General features: G+C 38.2%; 1 protein-coding gene across 1 annotated transcript in view; it reads right to left on the bottom strand.

Annotated features, from left to right (window-relative positions):
• Positions 1-265: 265 nt before the first annotated feature.
• Positions 266-15,447, bottom strand: part of LOC106957125 (paired box protein Pax-7-like) — a 20,529-nt gene continuing 5,347 nt past the window's right edge. Inside the window, exons 6-10 of the mRNA XM_015048356.1 lie at positions 10,408-10,607; positions 9,645-9,804; positions 8,039-8,229; positions 6,259-6,526; positions 266-801 (exon numbers count right to left, since the gene is read on the bottom strand). Of these exons, the coding sequence (XP_014903842.1) occupies positions 686-801; positions 6,259-6,526; positions 8,039-8,229; positions 9,645-9,804; positions 10,408-10,607 (935 nt within the window). The 3' untranslated portion in view covers positions 266-685. The remainder of the gene's footprint in view (positions 802-6,258; positions 6,527-8,038; positions 8,230-9,644; positions 9,805-10,407; positions 10,608-15,447) is intronic.

Raw genomic sequence — 15,447 nt, 5'->3', positions numbered from 1 at the left:
AGTTTTACATGGGCGTGTGTTGTGGTTGACTGCAGCTGCAGCTAGACTCTGCTTTAAATACACTTTGAAACCACGACAACGCATGTATATCTATCTAGTTATCATATTATATCATATTATGAACAATTTAATGACTTATTTTCGTCATAACTTCTTGCCTCTACTGAACTGACAACTCCACTGATGGTGGGACTTCTAAATGCGCATGCGCGGGCATGCTACTCACTGCATGTATGCTATCCTGACAGCGTATGGCTATCTAATGACAGTATGCTGTACGTTTAGTGATATTTTCACAGTTGCGGTTTTGACTGGTCTTGAAATAAAATGCTGAGTCCTCAGCGTCTGAGACCGAGACCGTCAAAAATGGTCTTGAGACCAAGACCGATCTCGAGTACTACAACACTGACATTTCCCTAAAGGACCAAACAAGACAAACATAGCTATTTAATACAAATGTAGAACAGTAGAGCTGCGTTGGTGCCCCATGAACCACCACGGAAAGTCCAAACTCACCAGACCACGTACCAAACATTTACTGGAAGAGATATTTCAAGAGGTGTTGTGGCTCTTCGTCTGCAGGAAAAACACTCGCATTGTCGGAAAACCTCTGTGTGAGTTTTGTGTTGCAGCAGGAGTCACAGGGGCTGCTGGTGGCTAGGTCTGCTGCTGTTTGTTTACAGTATTAGTAGGCCTGGCCAGTACTGACATGCAGCATTCCCAGCACAGCTGAGTGATTGGTCAACTTCATCTTGTGCTGGCTGAAGAGGCTAATGTTCTTTGCCAAGTAATCCACAGCAGCTGGGAACAGAGAGGTGACAAAATAGAAAATTAAAAGACAAATTATTTTCATATTTTGTGTGTTAAACTGGGACAATTTCAAGTATTCTTTGTACACTTTAAGCATATGGCTGTTTGTTTTATTGACATGCTTGATGAGTAAAAATTAAGTGTACCGTTTTGTGAAAGAGTTACGTTTAAATTGTATTTTGAATGTATTCTGAATTCATAGACCTTAGACTTTTGAAATCCTAGTATTGAGATGACTGTATGCTCTGTTACTTTTTAGCTACTATTCTTTATTACTTTGTGCATTATATGCTTCACTACACACTACAGTACTGCAGTAAATATATTAAATACCATTACACTGAAGGTTGAAGGGCCTACTCAACATATTCTCCAGGTGAAAAAAAATACTTTTGTATTAAATATAGTCACATAGTCAAGAGTACATTGGCAATATACTAACACAGAGTTGTACTAACTGTCAATAATAAAAGTTTACAGACAATATGCTTATAAAAATTAGCATATTGTCTGTATAGGTACCTCTACTTTAGAGGAAATATGAAAAATATTTCACCAAATATGAATTAAAAATATTGGTTTAATTCAATGTCACAGGATTTCAGCATTATTCCAGACAAACTGACATTTCTCCTTCCAGTGAGGAACAATGAAAGAACATTCCCATTCAACTGCACTTTACAGAAACCTACAAAAAAGAACAGTAGAGCAACTAAACAGAGAAAGCATTTGTATTGTGAGAGTAAAGAAAAAAAGTATCATTTACAATTTAAGGACGTTGTGGAATTGCTATTTATGTGGCATCAAAATAACTGATGATAATTGGGACTGGATGCCTGGGGTGAAAAAAACATTTCAGGGTGTCTTTTTTGCCTGTATGTGTATATGGGAGAAGTAGAAAAACAGTCAGCAATATAAAATCTGTTGATGCTGACATGAACTATAAAGTGTAGGTTACCAATTTAGAGACTTAAGAGGGACAAACTACCTTAAAAGCTTTCCATTCATCCATTAGCTAACACATACAGTACATCCTTGCAGGGTGGTGAGGAGGACTGGTGTCCATCTCCAGCAGTCAACAGGTGAGAGGCGGGATTCACCCTGGACAGGTCACCAGTCCATCAGAGGGTGAAAGTTAGCAATGAATAAAATGTACGAAAGAGAAATGGTAGATTAACAAGGGGAATACATTCTCTTCCAATTATTTTCAAATCTAGATGTTTATTAAGCACTTAGTGTTGGGAACACACCAGTTTTAAATGCAGCCATAATCCTGAGTAGCTAACTGCTAAAGAAAAACAAACATGTCTTCCATCAGGAAGACGATGTGGAGGTTCGTCCTCAGAGCTGGTTGGTGATCTGGTGGAGCCAGAGCCTCTTCCGAGACAGGAAAGTCTTTAGGTTTTCTAATTCCTGATCCCTCTGGCTTCCTCTTTCATCTTCATTTGCTTAGACTGCAAAAGTATGTTGAAGATAAAAACAACGATGAACGAGTTAGAACAACAACCACACAATATCAAAGTCTAATTGATATACTGAGCTTAATTAAATCCAGGTTAAATTTATGTAGAAAACTAACTTAAGTCGCAACAAACAGCCTCCATGCAGTTGTAACATTAAATTGATTGTTATGACAATAATCATAATGAAAGCTGTGAAATACCTGAAACAAACTTAATTTTGTTTCTATATATACTGCACTGTTTATAATTACAGATGACAATAGTTTATTTGAGAAATATTTATTTTAGATGAATAAACTATGCAATAAGAACACTTTAGGCTGTTTGATTTTTTATAAATTTCAATAGACTATTGTCATGGATATTGCCATGTTCATTACACTGCAATGGATTCTGGGTAAATGACGTATGTCATGCCCGATTGTGCATGCTCCATCGAGCCAAAACAGCAAAGAGTAACATTAAGTCTTTTCAGTTTGAACCGGAGCAAGTTGGCATTGATGGCAATGTAGAAATCACAAGTGCTAATGAAGATGAGGAGGACCAAATGAAGGAAGAAGAAAGAGTGCTTGTGCTGCTGCCAGCTTCAGCTTCATAAATGAAATAATGATTGACGCGTACCTCTGGTCGTATTGTGTGATCCGGTAAGTACTTCTGTCCGGGTCTGGTCTTCGGTCTGGTGTCAGTTCTGTGGTTTCACATTCAGTACCAGTGGCAATAACATTGTTATGATTTAAGAGCTTTCACTTCTGCCTGCCTCTGAAGTAAGTGTCTCCCAGTGTCTTTTGCTCGCTAGCCAGTGGTGAGGTTTAGGCGCTTTGTGGATGCAAACTGTCGGCGAAACATTTGTTCTTAGCTTACAAGGGTAGCAACCATCAGTTAGATCATCCTTCATCAATTTTGCTTGTAAAAATAACTCAGTCTTCTGGAGAGAAATGTTGAGAGCACAAATGTAGGTGTTTTGGAAGTTCTTTCCCACTGCACTCTTCTTTTGGTTTTTTCATGTTGGAAGCAGTGCAGACTCATAACTATTTTTTTTTTTAAATTACAGCCAACAGCGATGCAGCATTGCACTGTATAAATTTACACCAGTCAAATGCAACTTGATAAAAAAACAACTTAGGAAATTAGTCTTCCTGTGTTTACTAAACTCTTCTGTTCCTGTTCCTTCCTTTGATCCAACTGTGTCATAAACCCAGCATGCATTGTGCAGTCAGAAAAGTGGCAACCCCCATGGTGAGAAATATAACGAAAGATATAAAAATTTTTAAAAGTAAGTACGTGTTTTTATTTATCAAAAACATAATTTCTTTAGTTAATAGGATAATTACAACACATTTAGACCAACATGTTAAACTAATCATGGATCCATTTAAGCAAACTTACCACCAACACTTTAACAGCCTTCATTCCTTTGGGTTCTTTTTGTGACCTACATTTTATTTCCATCCAGTTGTTGTCCTGTTTTATTGGCTAAATATATTACGCATATAAATATATGGATCCCTAAGTGTGTGTGTGTGTGTGTATATATATATATATATATACACATACATTTTTGTTATTTCTCTGTTATCTTGATAAAATTGTTATCTAAGATCTCTATTATGAGTATTCAAACAGTGAACTGAATACAAGCTAGCATTTCTGCCATCAGTTTTAGCACTTTACTCTGACATGTGACCTTTGCTATAAAGAAGTACAGTAGAGATCAGAGTCCACAGGAGTAAAATAACTGACATGTACGTAAGTGTAAACACATTATATCTCAGAGGCAGGGACTATCTATTTGCCTCCTCACAGAGGATTTAAGGGATAAACCTGGCTGGCAGGAAAAACATTCTCTTAAAGGGTTCCTGTCACTAAGCCCTTCCTCAAATCGCCTCCCCCCTTACCTCCCACCCCCACCTTCGTTGTCCCAATCCCTCTTCCCACACACACAAATATTGCTCCCCACCAGCTCTTTAGGTAAATGGCATCTTGGCAGATAGTCCTGCCCATGAATATATGTTATTTATTTTTAACTTCTTAGGAAAGGTGTGACATTTTCTTTCTGTTCACATGAGGATCTGAACTGTCAGATGCTGCCTATCTCCTCCCAGACGCCCAAACATACACAGATCCTGTAATATCACCACTGTCACTCGTTCTGTCTGAGAAGGCATCACCAGCTGAACTAGGGAGGAGCAACGTCAATAACTTAGTAAATATTTGTTGAGAATTAATACCAGCTACCAGAAAAAATGGTTTTCTGTGTGAGCTTAACTGCTTACTGCTTCTGTCAAACCTTCCCGTCTTGTTTCCGTACAGTTTAAAGCAGTGTTACATTGGATATCGTGCAAAAGTAGTGTGCTAATATAATAATTGTTTTAAAGATACTTTATACCAAACCATAGAAACAATACTGGAGAAATTGTGTACTTCTCCACTAGCTGGGGGCTGTTACTGATCCAGAAGTTTAAATGTCTTAGCATCATGTTTACAGGTGATGTCCCATTTGCCTGTCTGCAGCTGGTTTTCTTGTTGGTACCAAACCCACTGTCATGTAAACACAGCAGCGCTGTGAGAACAATGTTCTTTGATTTCTCCAGGGCATTTAACACAAGTCAGCATCTTTATCAGAAACCCCAGAAGATAAAAGTGGAAGCTCCAAAAATCACCTGGATCAATGAGAACCTGACAAACATCACCACAATGTGAGAGTGAAAGGTCAACTGTTTAAACAGGTGGTCAGCAGCACAGGTGCACCACAGGGCACTGCACGCTTGCAATTCATTTTCACTGTAAAATTCAGATTTCCTGTACAGTCCATAAACAAGCTGAATCAACAAGCTGAATACAGAACTGAGACAGAGATAATGCTGCCATTAGCTAATCGTTTTTCCTCTTCTGTTATTAATGTTTTACTTTTGTGAACATCATAAACCTACATGCTTGTTGTTTCTTGTTCTGAGCCCAGTTCTGGTTCTGATGGGAGTTTTTCCTCTCCACTGTCGCTACATACATGCTCCATATTAGGGATTGCTGTAAGCGATCCATAAGCGACATAAGTAAGCAACTGTGGCTGTGTTTGTCTGGGAGGCGTGAATGCTGCAAGTCAATAACTCAATTCAGTCCATGGGTTTCCTCAGATAGGAACTTTTAAACCTGCTTTGAATAATTCATTGAAGTACTGTACTAACGTTTTGATAACTGGGATCAACTGGAATGTATTTATTATTGAATTGAAAGGATTGCTTTTTCATCAAGTACCTTGAAATGACATCTACAAAGTGGAGTTATATAAATAAACTGAATCAAATTGAATTTTCAAGAACTGAGGTTACGTGTGAGAACTGAGTTTGTCATTTTTAAAATCCATTTATTACCAGCCCTTGAACAAACACAGATAATTTCCTTAAATCGGTTGTATGTAACTTTAACAAAAATATGTTTTTCCATATTTGTTAAAAGTGTTGTCATGTTATGACAGTATAATATGAGACAGTTAATCTGTGAATTGTTCGAGTTTCTTCACCTCCTCCCTGAGCTACTATTGCAGTCTACAAAAATGCACTTCTCCCAGTCAAAAATTACCAATCGGAGCCAGAAGGAAGGTTTTACCACTGTATACACTGACCAATAGGGTGATGGTAGAGGAACAACTTTCCAGAAAAAACGTTTATCTGCCCTCCTTAGTGACCATGCTAACTAGCCTGAGCATTCATGGCTGACTCCAATGAGGTGAACCAGCTGTAAAATAGCAGAGAGGAAGAGGGAGGATCTGAGCAGCACATACACAAAGTGTTTGGCAGCAGCACATTTCTACAGATGACAGCAGGACCATAGAACAAGACAGAGAACTCGAATCTTTCCACAGATCATTGTTCTCATATTACACTGTACAGCAACAGCTTAAACAAACACATAAAAAACAAATTTTTAAAATAAAAGTTTCATACTGCAGCTTTAAAAGCTTTAACAGGTGTAATAAAATAACACTCACTCTGACCATACTGACTGTACTGGTAGCTGGCGGCTGTCACAACTGGGTCCATGCTGTAGCTGGTGGTGCCGTATGTGGTTGGGGAGTAAGATTCGGATGAATGAAAGCTGTCCGCCATCTTAACAGAGACCTCAGCTGACTGTTGACTGCCACTGGCTGCCATGATATTGGATAAAGAAGAGTCCAAATACCTTGGGCGAGGTGACAATGAGAAGTCATGGTGTGGCTTTGAGGAAACACGACATGAATTACTCATGATGCTCATAACCTGCAAAGAGAAAAAAGAGGTACTTCAAGATCGTCATCAAGCTTTTTATATCATGGTGTAGGAATTACCTACTGTATTATTACCAAACAATATTACCACACACAGCAAAATTCGCAAGTTAAGTGGTGCCTTCAGGTTCATTTTATTTTTGGAATTGGTAAAAGAAATTGCTGATTGGATCAAGTCAATAACTTGCAGCATTTAGACAAGCATGTAGCATGGATTACATTAAATCATTGACTTTGCAATTAGCCCTTGCATTTTATGACAGCAGAAAGGAAAATGTCCCTTTAACAGGAAGAAACCTTCAGTGGGTTCATTGGGATCGCTTGTCTGCCTCCATCAGCTGGGTTTCGAGAAGACAGAGAAGATATGCAGGAATAAAAACCAGAAGCACTGATTCAGTAGCGCATTCTATGTCAAAGGAAAAAATGTTAATAGCAATAGCAGCTCCTTTTGTGACTTCATCTAGGAGAAAAACACAATTCTGATCCAGTTTTAAAGCTCATATGACAAGAGACCAAAGAGCCCATATAGTTAGTTGCTACAAAAGTTTAGTCACTAGTGGTGTCCATGAAAGAGACAGGGTTAATGCTGACACATGGCACCAAGTATCATGTAAAGAATGCAAACATGAAGTTATTAGCATTCAAGTTAACGCTGTTATAAAAAATACACTGTATTGCTAAAAGTATTCGCTCATATGCTCAAGTATTGACTCGCATTTGAAGTATTGATACACAACATTTTGCATGCCTAGATGCTTAATTTTATGCACCCGTGGCCATAGAAGTGATTGAAACATCTGATTGTGATCATTTGAATGGGTGAGCAAATACTTTTGGCGACATAGTGTAGCATATGGCCTGGTAGCTTTTACCAAACACAAATACACAGAACAAGATAAGACAGCCCCTTTCCTATTAACCTATTGACCTAAATGTTGCTGTTCTTTGTTATATTTTTCACCTACAGAGGCTGCCATTGTTTTCAACTGCACAATGTATGCCAGGCCGCAGGCTAAGTGGAGACAGGCTCAGCCTGACATCACTCTTGTTAGTGATGTCATGAGAGGAGAACACAGTCAAAACATAAATCTAATAGTAATAAGGAATAAACTAAGCATATCGAAACCACAACAGACCAGTGGTCTCATTTAAAAAGGAAGGAAAATGTAGAAAATGTAGATTTGTAAAACCATGCGTACACACCAGCACACAGTTTTCCTTAATAGATCACAACTGTACCTCAAACTGACTTGAAATAAAGTTTACACTCCACCACCAGTATTTCAGGAGGCATTCTCCACAGATGAGATGGGTGCTAGTATTATTAGATCGCACCTCCTCTGTACTCTGGGGGTAGCAACATAGAGACATGTAGCAACCAATGCCCCTCACCAGATTGAGGCAATTCCTCTGAATAAAATGTAGTTTCCTGTAAGTTGTTAAAAACATATGTACACATACTTAATGAGACCGAGCTAATCAGTAATAACCCAAAAGGTCTTACCTGTTGTGAAAGTCCACTGTTAACGGGATTACTCTGAGCTGCAGAGCTCACAAAGGAATCAGAATAACTGGAGAACCCGTTGCAGTTGGAGGAAAGAACATAGGCAGGACTGCTGTCCGCACTGGACAGACCCATTTGGTGCACCGTGGATGGAGGCAGAGGTTGTGGACGATGAACTGCATCATCATTCTCTGAAAACGATCATGCAACAATGTGTGTATAAGCAACTCAAGTTATTCGTAAGGCAAAAACATCTATGTAGCCATTTCCCAGTTTTAAATAAGGAAAGATTTGAGCGTTTTATCTGGCTTTCTACTTCCACTATGTAAATATAGAAACACTAGATATATTGCTGGGTTATACTTTGAAAGAGTTACTCTTTAAATATGGAGTGTGAAGCTGGTAGCAGCGAGCTGAACTGTGCTTGCTTTAAACTCCAAATCCAATACCCACTCTCTCCTGGACATGGCTATTGGCTGCCTGAGCTTTAAAACTGAGAACTGTTAGCTGTGTCCCTCTCTTCTTCACCCACCCACCTCTGCCCCTCTGATGTTGGTCTTCCACCACTGGAGTCTCTACCCCTCCCACCGCCCCCTGCTCCGACAGCAGACAGATAAATATTTCCCGTATCCTCAAGTCCAAAACTTGACAGGTATGGAGCTTTTTAATGCCGATATTATCTCTACATTTTTAAACATAGAAGGTCCTCCAGGATTGGTGGTTCTTTGCTTTCTTTGTGAATACTGTATCTTCTCACACCCCATGTCATTCTCATGCCAGGTTCAGCTTTAAGATTCTTCCTGTTAAAAGGGAGTTGAAAGGTTACAGCAAAGTCAATGTAATTGACTGTCCACAGTCTCTGCACTATTGCTACATGCTCATCCAGGAGCAGTGAATGCTGCTGGTCAGTGACTCAATGCAATCTCCTGGGCTTCCTTAGACAGAAAACTCTTTAGCCAATTAGAATAAGGCAGAGATTTTGACTGCGTTGTTTTAAAACTTAAATGAATTCGCTATGTCACACAAACACAATATATTCAGTTGCCAAATCAGAGAAAAGTATGTGGAAATGAAGAGTCGACAAAAATCAGCTGAAGATGAGCCTTGCAAATAGAAACTCTGCTCAATGAGACAAACTACATATCTTTGTTGAACAACAACTTCATGAAAAATCAGTTCTACTTATAGATGCTCAGTTAAAATTGAATTTACTTTGTTTATTTTGGCTGAACCTGTCAATAATCCATCCATATGGTCCCAAAAGTTTCACTGTGAGTGTTAGATTAAGACAACCTAATATGTTTTAATATTTAATGGTTTAATAACACAACAAAGATTGTAAACGACTTTCCAGTTTTGCACAGATTTCTTCCAGCACCAGGACTTCCCAGACAAACCAAAAGTCTGGGAACCGAGTTCATCCTTTCAATTTGCTGACCCCTTTAAATTATTCAGAATATTGACAGATTGAAATCAGAGCAAAACGATGAAAAACCCTAAATGTCCCCACATATCCTAAGGCAAACAGAAAAAAAGAATATCACAGTGTAGAAAAGAACCGGCGTCTACAGAAAGAACGAGTGATGACATTTGATGTGTGCTTTACCATGGGACAGAGAAGAATAGCCTGATTCTGAGAGCTGATATGTTGAAAATGTCGACACTCCTGTTGAAGAAAATCCACTGGGCAAGAGATTGTTGAATGGTGCTAGTTGACTGGCTCCTGCTTGCTTGCGCCACCTGGCTCTGCGGTTGCTAAACCACACCTTCAAAACAAGAACATTTGAAAGAATGAATGTGTGTTGAATATCTGGTGAACTATGCTTTGGGTTATGACGGTTCCAATCCCACACCAGCTTGAGTGTTCTCACTTAAGATATTTAGCTCTAATATACCTTTGAAAGGCTGTTCATGCACACATTTTAAATATATTTGTTACATGACTTTTAATCTAAAACTAAGACTTTACGTGTTTAATAATCTAAAACAACTTACACTTTAAACCATATAAAATACATATAACCATTGTTTTACTGTGTGTGAGACGGATTACTGATCAGAAATAGATCTCTCACAGTTTTCATGGTTTTTAGAGACAATCAACTTATCCGCCAGCACAACTTTATCACCTCAGGGTTATTTGGTGGTTTCACACTCTCAAAAATGTACCTTTGTTTGATCGAAAGCAGCTCTGATTATATATTTTCTATTTCAATGGAGCTGAATGAGAATTTGCATGTGTGAAATGAATCTGTTTTCAGGTGAATATAGGGGAACAAGCTTCATTTGCTTTTATGTGGTTCTGCCCGTCTTGACTCATCCCACACAACACGGCCCCATCTGAAGCCCTGGATGTGTCTGTGTTTTACCTGAACCCTGGCCTCAGTCAGTCGGGTCCGCTGGGCCAGTTCCTCTCTGGTATAAATGTCAGGATAGTGTGTTCTTTCAAAAGCCTTTTCTAACTCCTCAAGCTGCTCTGCGGTGAAGGTGGTCCGACTTCTGCGCTTCTTCCTTCTAAGCGGGAGATCAGGTTCCGATTCCACATCTGACACATCTTCCATTTGGCTTCCTGAAACCAGCGAAAAGACAATTGGACTTATTTAATATTCCTGTTTAAATCTGTGAGATTTATATTTAGGTTTACAGCGCATCTCCCTTATTTTGTTTAAAATGTGAACTTCAACTTAATACCTGAAACCCTAAATAATGCTATAACCTGAACTATGATTTGTTCCAGGACAGCTGACCAAATCTCAGGAGTGTTACTTTATAAATCCAGAGACAATTTGGTCCAGAAAATATCCAAAGTTATTTAAGTTAACATTATCCGTCCATCCATAATCATACACTCTTGTCTCCAGTGGGGTCAGGAGGGTCAGTGGTAAGAGGCGGGGTACATCCGGGAGAGGTATACTGCTCAAAAAATAAAGGGAACATTTCACTTTAATTTTGTGTGTGGCTCCAAATCCAGGCCTCCATTGGTTAATAAATTTGATTTCCATTGATGATTTTTGTGTTTTTGTGTGATTTTGTTGTCAGCACATTCAACTTTGTACAGAACAAAGTATTCAATGAGAATATTTCATTCATTCAGATCTAGGATGTGTTATTTGAGTGTTCCCTTTATTTTTTTGAGCAGTGTATATTTATACAGCAGTAGGCGTCAGGTTACATTGTGTTGCATTCAATGTTATCGGATAAAAAGAAATTCACGCGCTTAATGTCCGATTTCCCATAACTATTGAATTCATAGTCGCCAGCTGGGGTGGCAAAGCTCTCATTTGGGGTGGCCACCTCAGTAGATCCGCCCCTGCTCAAGAGACAGTGGAGATTGTTCAGCATCCTGTCATACAAATGTGCCTAAATTAGATAAAATAAGCTCATTTTTATCGATAGTCCCTCTGGTAGTTAAAACAAGCCTCACTTCTAAAAATACACAGAGTCTGTAGTAACTTTTACTTGCATTTAAACCAATACTTCTTTTATTAATTAACTTAAACCGTCTCGTGTTTCCAAACTAAATGCAACACTTCTGAAAAGATGTGGTCAAATGATTTTTGGGATCTTTTGCTGTTACTGGTACATAAACCTGCGTGCTCCAACAACGGGCCGTGGATTCTTTGTTGCTCGTATCTGAATAGAAGCGACAAAACTCAACAGTTTTCTCAGTGCCCTGGTGTAGATATTTAAAGGAAGGAGATTACAAATGCTGGCCAGCCGACGCATCTGAGAAGAGAAGCATTTCTCTCCCCGTTTTGCTGTTGTCTAGTCGAATCATGTCAAGTTGCGGGAGTCTGTGCAGAGCCATTCATGCTTCTGTCTTAAAGGAACAATAGGGCCCCTTTGCAAACTGTCAGCCTTCTTTCATGAAGTGTGCAGCACGTACTGTTTCAGCAAACAATTCAGAGTGGTTCATCAGCTCTTTCAGTGCAGACACAAAGGAATGACCAGCTACATTTTTTTTTCTTATCTCTTTTTTTCCCTTGCAGCAGCTGCTTGTGTGTTTGCAGAACCATATGTGAAAAAAAGATATTCCAACTTTCATGTTCACATGCTTGTTTTCTATATTTACCTGACATCAGATTGGTTGAAAATGCAGAGCGGTTCGTTTTAATTATCGATTTTGGTAATAAGCTCCACAATCATTTTATTGAGATTATCATTAAGCAATATGCCTTCCAAACATCTTTTCATGGTAACAAGGAATGACACTGGTAAGCATGCTGTATTTGTAGACTGAATAAGGGCTGCGATGTGGTGGAGAGGGAGTGAGGGAGCAAAGTGGTACCGAGCCGTGCCGCTGCAGCCGATGGAGAAATTCAACTGCACAAGAACTGGTCGACCAGCAGAGAGTCGGTTTTAGGCAAATTAATGCAGAACTAAGAGAATTCCACAAAAATGTCAAAATTTGTAGAAAAACAAAAAGATAGAATCCTAAATAACCTATTTAGACAGTTTATCAGCAAAAAAAGTCGACTTGAGGGTGAGCTTTGCTATAAATAAATTATAAAATTAAAGGACTGAAAATAAAAGTCAATACTTGTGTTTTATTCACCCAGTTTTTATAAAATCTGTAAAAATGTTCATTTTAATTCAATCATGCTAAAAGTAAATTTCTAAAATACAAAATGTGATGTATTTATGTGTTTAAAAATGAATTTTGTTTTTCAAATGAAATTATAAGTTAAGCATAAATTAGAAGAGCATATGGTATATCATATCCAACACATAATGCATATATACAAAAACATCAGAATGCTGCTTTTCTCCTTTCTTTAGAATTAAAATAGGAATATTCGCTTTATTTCCTGGAACTGCTGAACTGAATATTGCTGCTCTTCTCTCTGCTGAGGTTCAACAGTGACCCAGTTTCAGAATCTAATGCATCCCCGTCTCCTAAACAGCCTAATCTTACAACAACCTACCTTATTTTGGAGTAGGTAGACATAGATAATCTAAAACAAATTGTTAAAGTGCTAATAAAAACAGGAATTAACGTTTTTTTTTTTACTTCATTGTCAGATGGACTCTAATAGTTCACTGGGTGGACAAGCTGTTTGGTAAGAAAACCTTGGGTTAGATTGGGTAGGCATAGCTATGTCCTATGTCCTGTTTCAGTTCAATTCATCCATACATTCACTACTGAACAGGCTTATTCATGTGGGGCTTGCTAATTTATGAAATTATATATGTGATTTTTTATTTTTATTTATTTATTTTGATTGTTTGTTTTGCTTTATATTGGCCAGCAGCAAAAAGTTCACTTGCAAAAAAAAAAAAAAAGAGGCAAGAGGCAGGTTGTCAGTCCATCACAGAATTAACCTTATATAGTCATGCTTTTTTTAACAACCCATGCAGAGAGAACATATAAATTCCATTCAGAAATACTCAAGGCCAAGATTTGATCTCAGGCCTTCTGGCTGAACTGTAGCCCTGTGTCCTGTGTTGCTTCTATTATAACTGTAATCACTTTATGACTTTTCCTAAAATGTGCATGTAAAATCAAGAACAATTTAAATTAGTACTTAAATAATTTTACCTGTTTTGTGTCAGACGTTGTCTGGAATCTGGCTCACATGTAGTGTTAATGTCAGTGGAAAAAAAACACCAAACATGCTTTGACATGATATAATTTGAAAACAGCACTAATAATTTGAAAACAGTTCAAATTATTAGTGCTGAAAAAAAATGAAAAAAAAAAACCTCAATGCTTCACTGCTTTTTTGTCCACCACTTTTTTTTTAGTATATTCATTAAGACGATGATTTTTGGTGCAAGCTAGGGAAGTGGGGGTGGGGGGAAGGAAGGGGAAATTAAACCCACTTTAATAAACTGATACACAGCCCCAGACCAATGCTGGGATGATTGTGTTATCAACCTCCAAACATTTGGGCCCTTATTTCAACCTGTTCAAATGTGAAGATGGTGTGGAGTGTTTGTGCCTGGGGAAAATTACTTTTAACAACTTGCCACTGAACATGGATGCTTGTTTCTTTGCCCTATATGCCATTTGTGCCACATGTACGTACCAATCCTTGCTGTACACATATTTCTACATTCACCCAAGCTGAACTTGAGAACCAAGGCATGTGTTGTCACTCACGTATGCAAAGAATATTCTAACTGCATCTCAACTTCAAAAGACAATTTACATCATTATGAATTATGTCCCAAAAATATTTATCAACATCAAATAAAAGGCTGCTTTCTAGAGGTTAGGCTTCAACATGTTACCAAGGAATTTCAGATCAATCAATACCATTTAGTTTTATCAGTGTAATTACATGTAAACACACACACTTGTATATACATATATGTATAATTATTTGTATTCATGTACATGGGTTGTATCTTATTTCTGAGAATGTGTAATAAAATTCAAACACATTTTTGAGAGCTTTTCTTCAAACTGAGATAAAACATTAACTGATATGAAGGATTCAGTGAAGCATCTCCAATCATTTGGATCTTTTTTTTTTTTGTTCTCTAAGTTAGTTTTGATATCGAAGTGATGCCATATATAACTAATTTATATCTTTCACGTAGCAGATTTTATTCTGGTGCTTAAAAAAATATTTGATTGGTTTGTTTGTAACAAGGGGAAACAGTCAGAACTCTTTAATTTCACCTTAAACTAACTCTTAACATTTTCTACAGAAACATCACATCAGATTTACACATTAAAATCTGAATTCAAAACATGCTGTGCGCCCGAGACGGATGACAGTGAAAAGAAATAAAGGGCTCAGTTTAATCTGCTTTAAAGCCTTTGAACGTAGAACATGTGCATGGGAATGAGAGAGTGAGAGCTGATAGGGGATAAATGTATTGGAGCTATTACACCTTCTCCTGTACAATTGCCTATTCATTACACTCTAGTTTCATTACCAGTTATAATAGGCTCAGTCATCAAATTATTAAAACTTAAGACCCAGATGACAGGAAGACAGGAACCAAACAGGAAAATATTCTCCAGTGTGTGCAAAGGAGGAGCCAGGCTCAGAAATAATAAAGAATATTTTTCACGCAATAAGAGGAAAGTGTGTTTTAATATCAGTCTATTAACATTTTGAATTTAGCTAATTGCAAGCCTACCATTCCAATTGCAGGTCTGCTAGGTTGGATCATCATGCCCTACTTCTTCTTCTTCTTTCTCAGACATTAGGAAAGCTCCTGCTCTGCTCCTAACAGGCCGCTGAGGCCCCCCGCCATGTGTCAGTGATCTAATTCAATCTGACTGCAGCCAGCAGTCACCCATCTGCTTTGCTGTCGGCAGAACATTTAACCATCACCAGGGGACCCAGATCCACTTTAGCGATTCCACAATATAAATAATTAAGCGCCTGCTGGGAAAACACCGAACCCAGTGCGACAAAGCTGCCCGAACCCAATTTGTCGACAGTTTATCA

The sequence above is a fragment of the Poecilia latipinna genome, unplaced genomic scaffold, assembly GCF_001443285.1.
Source record: "Poecilia latipinna isolate Pla-1442-1.1 unplaced genomic scaffold, P_latipinna-1.0 Scaffold877, whole genome shotgun sequence".
NCBI classification, from domain to species: domain Eukaryota; kingdom Metazoa; phylum Chordata; class Actinopteri; order Cyprinodontiformes; family Poeciliidae; genus Poecilia; species Poecilia latipinna.
The sequence above is the reverse complement of the archived record's forward strand: the minus strand, read 5'-3'. Positions and strand labels throughout refer to the sequence as shown.